Source organism: Hemitrygon akajei, chromosome 10, assembly GCF_048418815.1.
Source record: "Hemitrygon akajei chromosome 10, sHemAka1.3, whole genome shotgun sequence".
In the NCBI taxonomy this organism is placed as follows: domain Eukaryota; kingdom Metazoa; phylum Chordata; class Chondrichthyes; order Myliobatiformes; family Dasyatidae; genus Hemitrygon; species Hemitrygon akajei.
This window is the reverse complement of record NC_133133.1, coordinates 30,055,783-30,071,649: the sequence shown is the minus strand read 5'-3', so window position 1 is coordinate 30,071,649 and position 15,867 is coordinate 30,055,783. Positions and strand designations below refer to the sequence as shown.

The 15,867-nt window shown below is 39.8% G+C and overlaps 1 protein-coding gene across 1 annotated transcript in view; it reads left to right on the top strand.

The window, feature by feature from the left end:
- pgk1 (phosphoglycerate kinase 1) overlaps positions 1–15,867 on the top strand; it is a 30,439-nt gene that overhangs the window by 2,137 nt on the left and 12,435 nt on the right. The window contains exons 2-4 of the mRNA XM_073057984.1: positions 7,636–7,686; positions 8,986–9,141; positions 12,388–12,532. Coding sequence (XP_072914085.1) covers positions 7,636–7,686; positions 8,986–9,141; positions 12,388–12,532 — 352 coding nt within the window. The remainder of the gene's footprint in view (positions 1–7,635; positions 7,687–8,985; positions 9,142–12,387; positions 12,533–15,867) is intronic.

Genomic DNA, 15,867 nt, shown 5'->3' with positions numbered 1-15,867 from the left:
CAAACTCTTTTCCAAAATTTTAATACCCCCCGTCAAAATTAGCAATAGCATGACTATTGATTTGAAATAGATTTTTGATGCTAGCTATTAACATTATCAGGGTCATTCAGTCCACAATGTAGAGCATCTATGAAACATGAAGTTTAGAGAAGAATGTAGTAGCAAAGTTGTACCACCCTACACGTGGAAATCAGCAACTTTGATCTGAACACGTGTGAGTGCTCTGAATAAGAATCTCAAAAGCTGTCCATGAGTCATCATTCAAAGTTCTTATTACCAAATCCACCAGCTTTATTTCAGGGTACTGGGAGCTGGGTGGGTGGAAAATCTGTGGTGTTGAAAATGTGTTTTGTACATCCTGAAAATGTTTAATAGACAAATTACAGAAGTTTATTAAATCTATGGCATTTATTTAGAGTCTGCCATAACAGAAAGAAGCCAACTTGCCTCCGAGTCAAAATTTTCTCTGTTAGTATGTTTTGACCCAGAAACAATATTAACCTTAATATGGCAATATATTAATATGGTAGAATATGTCACCATATACTACCCTGCCTGCAAGAAAATGAATCTCAGAGTGGTATATGGTGACAAACACATACTTAGATAATTAACCTTAATTATAATACCACGTTTTCTGGCATATGTTCTCCTTTTACAATGTGTCTAAGTCTGTTCATTCCTCTGTCAGAGTGATTTTTGCTGCTCATCAGTTTCATTGTTCAGAACTAGAATGTGGAAATGATGAGTTATCGATTTGGATGAGTAAGTTTAAGATGTGGAATGTGAAGTAAGGGTGAATGGGGGACATTTTCTATTGTGCAAGAGGGATTTTTAACAGCAATACTATTTAAAATTGAAAACCATTGAACATTTGCAAGATGTATTCAAAATCAGCGTCATTGTAAGGTTCTGGTAGTGATCTATCCTGGTCAACTTCATGTCAATATTGAAACTAAGAATCACTTTGTAGTCTTAGATGCATTTCACAATGTTACAACATTTGATTCAAGTTTAATTGTCATTCAACCATACCTGATTATTCATGAATACAGCCAAATGAAACAGCATTACTCCAGGGCCAAGGTGCAAAATATAGTACCAATAGTCATTCACAGCACAAGGCACACATAAGGTAGCAGTAAATTACAGTCACAACTAACAAAAATATAGTCCCAAGTCCCAGAGTTAACAAATGTTGCAGCAGTCTGCAGTCGAACACAATACTTGTCTTCTGCTGAGTGAACACTGGAGGGCAGCACCAACTCCAGCATAGATGCTGTGCCACACTGCTATCATTTTTAAGATGACCTTGAGTGATGGGTGAGGATTGTATAGCTGATTCCCACTGTAGAGAATCTTTGGAAAAGTCTTTGAGATTAGGGGTTGAAGAAGAAGAAAAATATATATGCATTTCCTTTTAATGACCTTAGTGTATAGCAAAACACTTTTTCATTATTTTAAAGCACTTTAAGTGTTGCACTGTGGATAATTCCAGTGATTTTATGATATATGTAGATGAAATGTGCAGAGCCTTGGAACGTTTCATGCAAAAGTTGCATTCATGCAAAAGCAGCATTTAGAGCTGTGCTGGATTGTCAGCTTAAATATCAGAATTCAAGTCTCCAAAATGGCATTTGAAATTGGAACTTTTATTCTGAGCCAGGGGTAATAATTTTAATTGAACCCATGTTAAAAAGTTTGAAATTGTCAGTACTAATTGACAATGTTGTTGTTTGTCATCTATACCAACAATCTGGATGATAAATATGATAAATTGGATCAGCAAATTTCTAGATGACACCAAGGTTGGGAGTGGACAGCGAAAAAGTGGGAGCTTGCAGTGGGAGCTGGACTCGCTGGAAAAATGGCAGATGGAACTTAATGCAGACAAGTGTAGGGTGTTGCACTTTGGGAAGACCAAAGGGTAGGTCTTACACAGTGAGTGGTAGGGCACTGAGGAATGTGGTAGAACAGAGAGATCTGGGAATACAGATCTAAAATTCCTTAAAAGTGCCATCACAGGTGAATAGGGTCATAAAGGAAGCTTTTGCACACTGCCCTTCATTAATCAATGTATTGAGTACAGGAGTTGGGATGTTACGTTATTTTTTATAAGATGTTGATGAGGGCTGATTTGGAGTATTGTCTGCAGTTTTGGTCACCTACCTACTGGAAAGATGTAAAATTTACAAGGATGTTGCCAGGACTTGAGGACATGAGTTATAGGGAAAGGCTGAAAAGGTTAGGGTTTTATTCCCTAGAACATAGAAGATGGAGGTGAGATTTGATAGAGGCATACAGAATTTTAAGTGGTTTACATAGGGTAAGTGCAAGCAGGCTTTTTCCACTGAGGTTGGGTGAGACTAGAACTAGAGATCATGCGTTAAGGGTGAAAAGTGAAATGTTTGAGGGGAACATGAGGTGGAACTCAGAGGGTGGTGAAAGTGTGGAATAATCTGTCAGTACAAGTGGTGGATGCAGGTTTGATTTCAACATTTAAGTGGGTACATGGATGGGAAGGTTATGGAGGATTGTGGTCCAGGTGCAGGAATATGGAACTAGGCAGATTAATTGTTCGGTACTGACTAGGTGGGCCAAGGGACCTGTTTCTGTGCTGTAGTTCCCCATAACGGAGTCTAGTCGCCACTTTTCTCAAACCCTGGGCACAATGTAATGTCCCAATATAAAGTATTGTATAGAAACATAGAAAACCTACAACACAATACAGGCCCTCCCACCAATACAGGCCCACAAAGCTGTGCCGAATGTGTCCTGTCCTTAGAACTACCTAGGCTTGCCCATAGCCCTCTATTTTTCTAAGCTCCATGTACCTGTCCAGGAGTCTCTTAAAAGACCCTATCGTTTCCGCCTCCACCACCACCATTGCTGGCAGCCCATTCCACGCACTCACCACTCTCTGCGTTAATAAAAAAAAACTTACCCCTGACATCTCTGTACCCATTTAAGCACCTTAAAACTATGCCCTCTCATACTAGCCATTTCAGCCCTGGGGAAAAGCCTCTGACTATCCACACGATCAATGCCTCTCATTATCTTGTACACCTCTATCAGGTCACCTGTCATCCTCCGTCACTCCAAGGAGAAAAGGCCGAGTTCACTCAACCTATTCTCATAAGGCATGCTCCCCAATCCAGGCAACATTCTTGTAAATCTTACAATCCTTGTGGTTGTAAAGTCTGGATTTCCAACAACCTCCTGATTGTAGCCAGTTATATTTCTTTTTAAAATGCTTTTAGTGTTGTTGCTTTTTGTCCAACTCCCACCGAATCCCACCACCCCCCACCCACAACCCATCACCATCTCTTTGTGATATTATGCATTCTTGTTTTCTGAATGTGCTTCCCTGTTGGCTTGCTCAGGGTAGTTTTTGTGGATGGACTGCAGCTGAATCAAACCTATTCTTGCACAACTTCAACACTATGTAACTTTTTTTTATTTTCCTGACTAACCTGTGGTCTATCTGCCTCCAATAAACAGAGACTGAACAAACAGTTGGAAAAGGGGGAACTGTATTTTGTCTTGTGTCATAACTTCTGCATATCCTGTAATACTTTGCAGCCAGTTAAATATTCTTTTTAAGTGCAGAATCATTGTTGTGATACAGTAACATTTAATTGCTTAAAACAATATAGATGTGAGATCTTGCACGTAAAAACACTTGTGTGTGAGACTTTAATGTGCATTTAGCTGTGTTTGGGACACTTTAATTTTCTCACCAGTGCCTTTTTTTTTAACCTTGCCAGCCTTGAACATGTTTTTCACAAATTTCCCTTTGTCAATGAGTTCAAAAGTTCAAGGTAAATTTATTACCCAAGAACCATCTTCCTGCAGGCATTTACGGGGATAGAAGAAATGCTATAGTATTTATGAAAATCTATACATAAACAAAGACTGACAAACAACTAATGTGCAAAAGGAAACAAACTATGCAAATAAAAAAATAACAATACCAAGTAAAGCTTCCCTTGAAAGTGAGTCTGTAGTTCAGAGTAGTTGAATCACGAACGAGAGAAAATCTGTAGATGCCGGAAATCAAACAGATACACACAAAATGCTGGAGGAACTCAGCAGGCCAGGCAGCATCTATGGAGAAGAGTGAACAGACGATGTTTCAGGCTGAGGCCCTTCATCAGGACTGGGGAAAGAGATGGGAAGTCAGTATAAGAAGGTGGGGGAGGGGAGGAGGTACAGGTAGTGGGTGATGGATGAAACTGGTTGGGGGGGGTGAGTGGTGAAGTAAAGAGCTGGGAAGTCAATTGGTGAAAGAGGTAAGAGACTGGAGAAGGGGGCATCTGATAGGAGAAGACAGAAGACCATGGAAGAAAGGGAAGAGGGAGGAGCACCAGAAGGAGGTGATGGGGCAGGTAAGGAGATAAGGTGAGAACGGTGAAGGTGGAGGGGCAATTACCGTAAGTTTGAGAAATCAATATTCATGCCATCAGGTTGAAGGCTACCCAGATGGAATATAAGGTGTTGTTCCTCCAACCTGAGTGTGGTCTTATCATGGCTGTAGAGGTGGTCATGGACTGGCATGTCAGAACGGGAATGGAAAATAGAATTGAAATGGGTGGGAGACTTCTTTTTCTGGCAGATGAAGGGTAGGTGCTCGGCAAAGTGGTCTGCCAGTCTACATCAGGTCTTGAGAGGCCACACTGTGACCACTGGATACAGTACATGACCTCAGTAGACTCTCAGGTGAAGTGTCGCCTCACCTGGAAGGACTGTTTGGGGCCCTGAATGAAAGTGAGAGAGGAGGTGTAGGGGAAGGTATGGCACTTGTTCCGCTTGCATGGATAAATACCAGGAGGGAGGTCAGTGGGGAGGGATGAATGAACAAAGGAGTCAAGTAGGGAGTGATCCCTGTGGGAAGTGGGTGGGTGGGGGGGGGGGGGTTGTGCTTGATAGTGGGATCCCATTGGAGATGGTGAAAGTTACAGAGAATTATGTGCTGGACGTGGAGGCTGGTGGGGTGGTGGTTGTGGGCAAGAGGAACTTTATTCCTGGTGGGGTGAGGGTAGACATGGGCGAAATGGATGAGATGTAGGTGATGAGGTGAGGGCATCTCTTCCATTTCACACAAATACGGAGGAAGGAAACCCCCTTTCTTTGAAGGAAGAGGATATCTATTAGTTCTGTATTGAAAAGCCTCGTCCTGAGAGCAGATGCAATGGAGTCGGAGGAATTGTGAGAAGGGGATGGTAAGTGATAAGGTGCTAAGAGCTATAGTCCAAGTAGCTGTGAGAATCCATAGGTTTATAAAAGATATTAGTAGATAAGCTGTCTTCAGAGAGACCGAGAAAGGGGAGGGTGGTATTGGAAATGGGCCAGGTAAATTTGAGGGCAGGGTGGAAGTTGACGAGCTTAGCATGAGTTCAGGAAACAGCAGCAATGCAGTCATCGATGTAGTGAAGGAAAAGTTGAGGAGTAATAGGCTTGAAATGTAATGTAGGCTTGAAACATAGACTATTCCAAGTAGCTGACAAAAAGACAGGCATAGCTGGGACCCATGCGAGTGCCCTTGGCTACACCTTGTGTTTGAAGGAAATGGGAGGAACTAAAGGAGAAACTGTTGAGAGTGAGGACCAGTTCCCCCAGACGGAGGAGAGTGGTGGTGGAGGGGAACTGGTTGGGTCTGGTGTCCAGAAAGAAGTGAATAGTTTTGAGACCTTCCTGATGGGGATGAAGGTGTATAAGGACTGGACATCCATAGTGAAAATGAGACTAAGGGCCAGGCAATTTGAAGTCATTTAAAAGATCAAGCATATCTGAAGTGTCATGGATATAAGTAGGAAGGGTTTGAACAAGAGATAAAACAGAGTCAAGGTACATAGAGTAGTGATGATTGAAGTTAACCACAGTTAGGGAGTCTAGTTGTAGGGTAATTGTTCCTGAACCTGGTGATAGGGGACCTAAAGCTTCTGTACCTCTCCCTGATGGTAATAGTGAGAAGAGGAGGCTTTGATGATGGATGCTGCTTTTTTTTTTTGTGGCTACGTTTCATGCAAGTGTATTCAGTGGTGGGGAGGGCTTTGCCTGTGATGGACGGGGCTATATCCACCATTTCTGTAGTTTTTTCCATTTCTGGGTATTGGTGTTTCCACATCATGCCATGATGCAACCAGTGTGCATCTATAGAAGTTTGTCAGAGTTTTTGGTGACATGCCAAATCTGCTGAAACTTGGAAAAAAGAAGCGCTGTTGTGCCTTCTTTTCAATGATGGTATGTTGAATTGTAATTTAATCTTATTTGCCCTTTTGGAAAGAATTTGTTTCTACCCCTGAAATTACATGTTGCCCGTACCAGATTCTCTTAATCTTTATTCCTTTTAAGACACATGTTCGTCTGTCCTGTTAACATGTAATTTGAGTGATGATTTTTTTCAAGCAGGAGCATAAAGACTGTACTCTTATTGGGCACTTGACTAGTGCAACATAACCCAGCTTGATCCAGTCATTGCCTATGATTCACAGATTTTTGCTCACCAGAAGCCATTCGAATCATAATCGGAAGTATAAATTGAGCTTACCGTCCTTAGCTTTGTTGCTGACACAGCTATAATTTATCTTCTGGCTCACTTTTTCCTTTGGCTAATTGAGACAAACCACCAAGAACATCCAGAAGGTAGAAATGGTGGAGATACTCTGCAGGTCAGGCAGTATCTAAGGCAAGAGTATCCATCAGACCTGAGAAAGTGAGTGTGAGGGTGGTGGGGGGGAGCTGCAGTAGCTGTTGGAAACATGATTTTTGTTTAACTGTTGAACATGAAATTCTTAAGAATTTTGTGAATTTCAACTTTGCATAAAAATGCAGAAGTTGTGGTTTAACTTTGTTATTATTGGAATTTCCATCGAGGAACAACTGCGGAGCAAATGATTGAAATTCTTTATTCAGAATTGTAATACTTGATTGTTGTGGGGCAAATGGTGTCTAATATTTTCCTGGAATTGTGTTTTCTTTATAAATGAGAGAATATAGATTTTGGTTGTGATTCATTCTCTGTACAGAAGATCCAAGAACACGTTTATTTGAGGTCATGAAGCAAGAGCTTACTGGGAGCTGATGAGCATTCCTGCTAGGTTACTTTGCCACATTACTGGAACGGCTGACCCTGCGAACACTAGTCACTGTGGTTGGTTGGGGAAGACTCGGAACTCTGGTTCTAGCCACGTGTCATTCTATGGACGTTTGGTGGAATAAGCATCATCACTTTAACAGTTGTGAATCTCCTCCATTATTGCCCTCATCTCATGAAGCATATTAAGTAATATGATGGTAATGTAATCAGAGTCTCATTTTATTCACAGTACAGGGGACTTAATTTTTAACTGGCAAAGTTTTGTATTTCTCAGCTTGGTCTTAATTATTTGTGTAGATTTCTATTTTTGTTATCATATTGTGGTCTTGAGATAGATCTTTAGTGAACTGATGTGGCAAATTTCTGAGACAGTATCTGGTGACCAGGTAATGACTTCTTGAGTGTGTTTTTGAAGTACTGAATCAACATTGCCATTTCATTCTTAATGTTTTGAGTCTCAATCCCTTTAAGTACCTGGACACTGTGCAGCTATAATGTGAGGCTGAGACTGAGTTATAGTATCACCTTTCTTTCAGGGTGGATTTCAATGTACCGATGAAAAATAATAAGATCACCAACAATCAAAGGTAAGATCCACTTTGATCAGCTGCCCAATAAATTCTGCGCATGCAGTAAGAACAGTTAATTTGCTTGGTTGAATCTCATTGTGTATGATTATAGCAATTGTAAAATGAATTATTTTAATTGAAACCTATATCAAAAATGAAGTGGTGTATGTGTGTTCTTGAAGACATTTAAGACATTTTGCATTCGTTTCCCCAATTCTTAGCCTTCTGATATCTTTTGAAATGGTTGTTTCACATTGATGAATAAATAGTGTAAGACTATGGCAACATTAGATTTATGATATTTGTCCTTGACTAATAAGTAATAGATTGGAATGGCCATTTCAGCTAAGAGGTGTGCCTGAGAAATAAATCTCATTTAAAGGTGCACAACAGTGGAAATGCTGAGATAAAATTTAGAGGGAATATAGTTCTGTTCAGTCATATAACTGATTTTGGTGGTTATAAGCTTGTTCAATGTCCTGATCCAAACTGATGAAGCACAGTGTGCTAGATCTGCCAGAGCAAACCTTTTTCTTCCCATTGGCCTGTGAAACAGCTGGAAAATACATCATCTGTCCAAGGCAGTTGTTAGACCTTTCAATGTTCATGACGTTGAAAGCACTCAATAACTTAAAAGTCAACTGAACATACTAATTGCTTTTTAAATGTGTTCAGATTTACTCAGTGGCTCATGGAGAAATCCAATTCCTTCACTTATTTATCAATAACATGTTATGTCACAAGACCCAATTAACACCACTGATTCTCCTACCTATGTTATGACTACATTAAAATAGACAATTGACCTAGCAACTAGCTCATCTTTCTGATGTGCAGTCTCTACACAGGCAGCACTAGAGAGCAGATTGCAAGAACTGTAAGACGACTGCACCACCTTCAGTGCCATTGTGTTGCCCATGTGGAGAAATGCTGACAATTCCTTGAAGAGAAATATAACTACTGTGATCTCCCATGAATGTAAATTATGTTTTGACACTACATCACATAAAGAAGTTCACAAAAGAATGAGATTTGTCCTTTGGATGACTCTGTCCATAATTTTGGAAGATTTTCTTTGAAATTTGCTGTGCTTTAATAATGTGTTTGACTTTTGATTTGCCTTGTAAAAAAAAGCTGAAAGGGCAATAAATGGTGGCCTTGCAAGTAATGGCCGTATTCCCTGAATAAGTAGATAACTTGATATGACTTGAAGCTGATCTTAGAAATATTCTAGAATGGGAGGGAATAGGAATTGGAAAATGAAGTTAATGGGAAAGTAGCATTATCACAATATATTTGAATGTTTTCCCTCTACAGAATTAAAGCGGCAATTCCAAGTATTCAACACTGTTTAGACCATGGAGCCAAGTCAGTTGTTCTCATGAGTCACTTGGGGAGGCCTGATGGTATGCCTATGCCTGAGAAGTTTTCACTGGCACCGGTTGCAGAGGAATTGAAGAAACTAATGGGAAGGTAAAGTGAAGTCTGAGCAACCAGATTATTCTTCACTTAATGGCAGTTTTTTAAAAAAAAATATAGAATATCCAGTTGCATTCTAGGGAGGTGAATAGTTTTCTCACTGTGTTCTAGATAGTACTAGATGCTGTACTTTGAACAATGTATTTATGTTTATTTTCTTCAGGGTGAGAAGGCAGATGACATAATCACTGCAGATATATTTAGAATAACCACGTTAGAAGCACTCCTCTTTACATCCCCTCAGACCCTTTATCCTCCATGCACTGCCACTACACGATTACACTCTACACCTCATACCTACACTGACACAGTCACTGTTCTACTGTGTTTTCATTTGCCCTGCTGCTACCTAGAAGAGTTCCTCTTGTCAAGAGTAACTTTGTCACTTTATAATTTTCTGTCAGTCACCTTATGTAGAGATACTCCTGCACCAAACATCACTTTATGTACATACCATCAGTTTATGTATGTAAGCTAACCTTGTGTTTATACGGCCACACTCAAGCAATTACTTTTTCATTGTGTTTTATAGGATTGCATTTATATTTATTGTGTTTTATGCTGCATCAGATCTGGAGTAACAATAATTTTGTTCTTGTGTATGCAATGAATATTCATTGTGGAATGTACACTTTTCTCAGATAAAGGTTTGTAACCACATTAGAGCTGAGAGCCAGACCTCAAGTTTGGTGTGATGGTTTTACATGTGAAGACTTTATGGTCAGATGTGAAGTGTTGTGTTGGCCATTGAACTCCAAAATAACCCAGGAAGATCTTAAAATCTCCTTCTAGTATGGATTTCTTTTGTTGCAATCATGCATCAATTAAATAGCATCCAGCAATAGTGTTATTGCTACTGAGCAGCCAGGCAGAGTTCTTCTAAGCAAACAAGGAAGATTAAAGTGTAATTTTTACTAATATTTGAAACACTTTAAGAAGTGTTAAATCAAATTTAAAATGTAAATAATTCTAATAGAACATAGATATCTATAGTACATTACAGGTCCTTTGGCCCAGAATGTTGTGCCATGTTACCTACTCTAGAAACTGCCTAGAATTTCCCTACCGCATAGTCCTCTATTTTTCTAAGCACCCTGTACCTATCTAAGAGTCTCTAAAAGACCTTATTGTATCCACCTCTACCACTGTTGCTGGCAGTGCATTCCATGCACCTACCACTCTCTCTCGCTGGAAAAACTTACCTCTGACATCCCCCTTGTACCTGCTTCCAAGCACTTTAAAACTGTGACCCCTTGCGTTAGTCATTTCAGCACTGGGGAAAAAGTCTTTGGCTATCCACATGATCAATGCCTCTCATCATCTCTCTCCTCTACACCTCTATCGCACCTCTATCAAGTCACCTCTCATCCTCCATCACTCCAAGGAGAAAAGCCCAAGTTCACTCAACCTATTCTCATTAGGCATGCTCTCTGTTCCAGGCAAATTTGAAATATGAAGATTAGGCTTTACAATTCTACCGCCAGGACTTAAGAACTTTTTAAAAGCTATTATTAATGCTTTTTGAGATGGTGATTTAGATGCATATCATATTTTTTTACTGAGTTAAGTATTGTATGTAATTAGTTTTGCTACAACAAGTGTATGGGACATTGGAAAAAAAGTTGAATTTCCCCATGGGGATGAATAAAGTATCTATCTATCTATCTATCTATCTATTAATATAGAAATGTAAAACTACAGCATTTTGAAATATTAAATTGGCACATTACAATCCGTATGAAATTAGTTTTTAATTAGTAATTATGGTCTGGTACACCTTATGTAGGTTGTGTATTAGTATTTTATTAGAATAGTTTGGAAAGTATTTGTAATTTTAATTTTAATTATTTCATTTGTTTTTGGAGAATACTGCAGAATAATGCACTGTGTGGATTGTGATAACCTCCAGAGGCTGCTGTTAGTTTTCCAGTGTAAGCCTGAATGCTTGCTGTTTCACTGCGCAAGAAAGATACAAACAGTAAATCCAGGGAATTCTGTTAATGCCTTAGTAATTTTTCTATGCTCTCCTTACATTGCTTAGTCATTATTTTTACAAGAGCTTTTCTCAGTGGATGGGTGTTAGGATAAAACATTTCTATGTATTGAGAGTATCAACAATGCCCTATTATATGTTAACACAAAAGAGTCTGCAGATGCTGGAAATCCAGAGTAACACACACAGTATGCTGGAGGAACTCAGCAGGTCAGACAGCATCGAAGGTCGACCATGATATTGCATCGTAGCTGTCTACGTGATATACGAGCCAGGGCAGTACGATGGGGAGAGTAAACTGTTGACTATGCAGCAGGCTCCCCCTCTCCATGCAGTCGATGAATCCTAAGGAATGGTGGAGACTGATACAGTTTGACACCAGTGGTGTCTCAGGAGTAGTCAGTCAGATTTGAACTCAATGTAGGACTGCCTTTTGGAGACTCCAGCTCTGGATTTTGCCTCTGGGTTTACTCCCAAACCCTTCTCCTTGAGTGGGCAGAGCCGCAAGGTAGCATGTTCGAGATCAGGGTTTTCCTTCTAGTTTGCCAACCATGGCCGATGAGTTCCATCTGCCCAAAGGCAGTATCTAAGGAAAGGAATAAAAAAAAGTCAATGTTTCAGGCTTCGAGCTTTCATCAGGACTGGAGAGGAAGGGAAAAGAATAGGAAGGTGGGGGGGGGGGGGGGTGGAGGGTGAATGAGCACAAGCCAGAAAGTGGTGGGTGAAGCCAGGTGAAGAGGAAGATGAGTGGGTGGAGGTGGGCAAGATGAAGTGAGAAGCCAAGAGTTGATAGGTGGGAAAGTTAAAGGGCGGAAGAAGAAGGAATCTTAATAGGAGATGCGATTGGACCATGAGAGAAAGGGACGTAGAAGGGGCACCAGTGGGAGATGATGGGCAGGTGAAGAAAAGAGGCAGCAAGAGGGGAATCAGAGTGGGGATTGGAAAAAAAGAGGAGGAGGAGGCGTGGTGAAATTACCAGAAGTTAGAGAAGTTGATGTTCATGCCATCAGGTTGGCTACCCAGATAGGATACAAGGTGTTGCTCCTCCAAACTCAGTGACAGTTATGGACCTCATAATTACATAGAAAATGGGAAATGTTCCTCTGTAGTGGCCTCTTAAAGCTTCTAATTTAACAACATTAACTCTGCTTTATTCTTTATAGGTGCTACCTATCCTGAGCATTTAATGCATTCTCTATTTTCAATGTCAGACCAGTTAAAAAAGATTTTTTTAATTTTATAAATAGGAATATTACTTTCCTGAAAGACTGTGTAGGACCTGAAGTTGAGCAGGCATGCGCAAACCCAGATTCTGGTAGTGTGATTCTCCTGGAAAACCTACGGTTCCACGTTGAAGAGGAGGGGAAAGGCAAAGATGCATCTGGAAATAAGGTGAAGTATTAATACTGTCCATATGAGTAAAGATCATTGAATAGTACAGCTAAAAAGCTGTCAAAACACCAAAGAATTTCTGGAATGAAAAAGATTAGGATAGAGAGAAAATGGAATAAGTGTGTTTGTTCCTGAAAGTGAAGTTTTATGGTATTTTATGGAAGGATGCAAGCTGGAGGGTCATGTTTCTTTTGCCCATTGCAGTCTGCGTATTTTAGTGAAATGATATCACAACTATATAATGCCGGATTGATTTCTCCAATGAGAGATTTTAATCTCAATTTTTTTCCCTTAATGCTCCACTCTAGGCTCTTCAGTCTTTTTCAAAAACGCTATTGTAAAATGATTTATGAGAAAGAATTCAAGAACAGCCTGAGAATATCTTCTCAAAGGATGTGTGTTCATTAGTGCTAACACAACTGAAATGCTCAATATGAGAGATCAAGAAAAATTGATTACCATGGTATAAGTAGAGGTCTGTGTCTGAAGGTTTAATTGCATATCATGTCCAGGTAATACAATATCTGGTTTGCATCTATAGCGGTACCTTGTTTATTGCCTGCTGTACTTGCAATAGTTTGAGGTCATGAATTAAGGGAAATGCACATGTAGCATCGTTTATCTATCCCACAGTACTATGTTTTCTTGTTAATATTTTGACACCACTATAAAAAGCATTTATTAAAATATTTAATGTTTGACAAGATCTCAACTGGGGTAGCTAGCCAAGTACTGAAGAATTGTGCTGAATAACTGGCTGGAGTGTTCTTTAACCTCTTACTCTAACAGTCTGAGTTACCCACTTGCTTCAAGCAGGTTTCAATTACTCCAGTGCCAAAGAAGAACGTGGTAACTGTCTCAATGACTATCCAGTAGCACTTCCATCCATTGCAATGAAGTGTTGTTAGAGGTTGCTGATGAAGCATGTCAGCTCCTGCCTGAGGAGCAGCTTGGATCTGCTTCAATTTGCCTACTATCACAACAAATGCCATTTGATAGGCTGTTCACTCAGCCCTGGAGTTGGAACAGTTGGAGAGCAAAGATGCATACATCAGGTTGATCTTCAATGAGTGGAGCTTGACATTCAATCCTATCATTCCCCCCCCCCCCCCCAAAACTAATCAATTAGCCCCAAGACCGAGGCCTCAAAACCTTCTTGTGCAATTGGATCCTCGATTTCCTCACTTGCAGACCCCAGTCAGTTTGGATTGGCAACGACATCTCTTCCCCCATCACCATCAGCACAGGTACACCACAAGGCTGTGTTCCCCCTGCTCTACTCACTTTATACTTTTGACTGTGAGGCTAAGCCAATGCCATATGAGCATTGACAGTTCCAATGCTATATTTAAGTTTGCTGAAGACACCACTGTCATTGGCCAAATCAAAGGTGGCTGATTATGACTTAGAGAAAACCGGAGGGCCATGAGCTAGATAGGGTCAGCAGCTTTAAATTCTTTGATGTTACCATTTCAGAGGATCTGTCCTGGGTCCAACATGTAAGTGCAATTACAAAGAAAGCAGTGCAATGCTTCTGCTTTCTTAGAAGTTTGTGAAAATTCATCATGTCATGTAAAACTTTGGCAAAGTCCTGTAGATGTATGTTGGAGATTATGTTGTCTGAGTATATCATCTGACATTCCATTATGGGTAAAGTCTTCCTCATTATTGAGCTCTGTTGCAGGAAAGCAACATTCATCATCAAGTACCCCCACCATTCAGGCCATCCCTCAACCATCGGACTCTTGAACTGGAGGGGAGGACTTGACTCGCCCCAGCACTGAACTGTTCACACAACCTATGGACTCGCTTTCACAGATTCTTCATCTCATATTCTTGACTTTTATTTATTATATTTTTCTTCTTGTATTTGAACAGTTTGTTGTCTTTTGTACATTGGTTGCTTTTCTGTCTTGTGTGCGATCTTTCATTGATTCTGTTGTGTTTTTTTTTGTATTTACTGTTAATGCCCACAAGAAAATGTATCTCAGAATTGTATTTGATAATAAATTTACTTGAACTTTAAGATCATTCTTATTAATTAGAAAAATCTTCAAGAAAGTCCTCAATATCTTCCTCCTGTTTTTAAAATTTTGTTTAAAAACCTTATCCAATATGTGATTTACTTGCAAAGCCTTTCTGTTTGAAATTTTTTTTTAAAGCTTTCTCAGGTATAACTTTAAGCCTTATGCCTGAATGCCAGAAGTCACCAATACATTGATACCCTTGATATGGACTCATTCTGGAAGGTCAAGTAGTATCCTAACTCTTAGAATAGCATATATTTCTTGAGATAGAAAATCTCATTGGTTCCTTTGCCAGAATCATTCCAGATACAGTAATAACTGTTGCACTTAGACATGTTGACCTTTATAGGCTGACACTGGAGACTTTCTGAACTCTGGCTGAATAGTCTGGTGTTGCTGCTGGGTGTTTGCTGCAACTTAATTTAGCCTACATATTGTATAAATAGTCTTAACAAAGTTAGGCAGTGTAGTGATCTTGGAGACCCCACTCTCAAAATATCATCAGCTTATATTTTTCACAGCTTAATGTATGTGCACCCTTACTGTTTTTAAAATTGACCTATAAATTATCACTGCTCAAGATTTTTGGTGGCGACTCTAAAGCTCTTAACATAAATGATTTAACCACCAGTGATGTCCTGAAACACTGAAATCAGTTGATGTGAATTGGAAGGTATTCCAATTGGTTTTAGCTAATTCATATTAAGAGTCTGGTTCCATAGGAGCTTTCGGACCTCCACTATGTCACTAAATGACTGTACAATTTCATATGTAAACCAGACTAGCAGGACACTTTAAGCTAAAGCTTAGCAGCTGTGTTATGGCAGAGCCCTAATTCTTTCTTTATCTGCTAACCCACAAATACACTTTCCAGTGAAGTCCATTAAATAATCATCTGGAACAGGACACTGTGCTAAAAGGTTTTCTTTGTTAACTCTTTTATTGAGTATTGCATCTAAACCTACTACATTCTTGAGTAGTAGGAAAGACATTCTTGCCATAGAAGGAGTACAAAGAAGTTTCACCAGATTGATTCCTGGGATGGCAGGACTTTCATATGAAGAAAGACTGGATCGACTAGGCTTATACTCACTGGAATTTAGAAGATTGAGGGGGGATCTTATTGAAATGTATAAAATTCTAAAGGGATTGGACAGGCTAGATGCAGGAAGATTGTTTCCGATGTTGGGGAAGTCCAGAACAAGGGGTCACAGTTTAAGGATAAAGGGGAAGCCTTTTAGGACTGAGATGAGGAAAAACTTCTTCACACGGAGAGTGGTGAATCTGTGGAATTCTCTGCCACAGGAA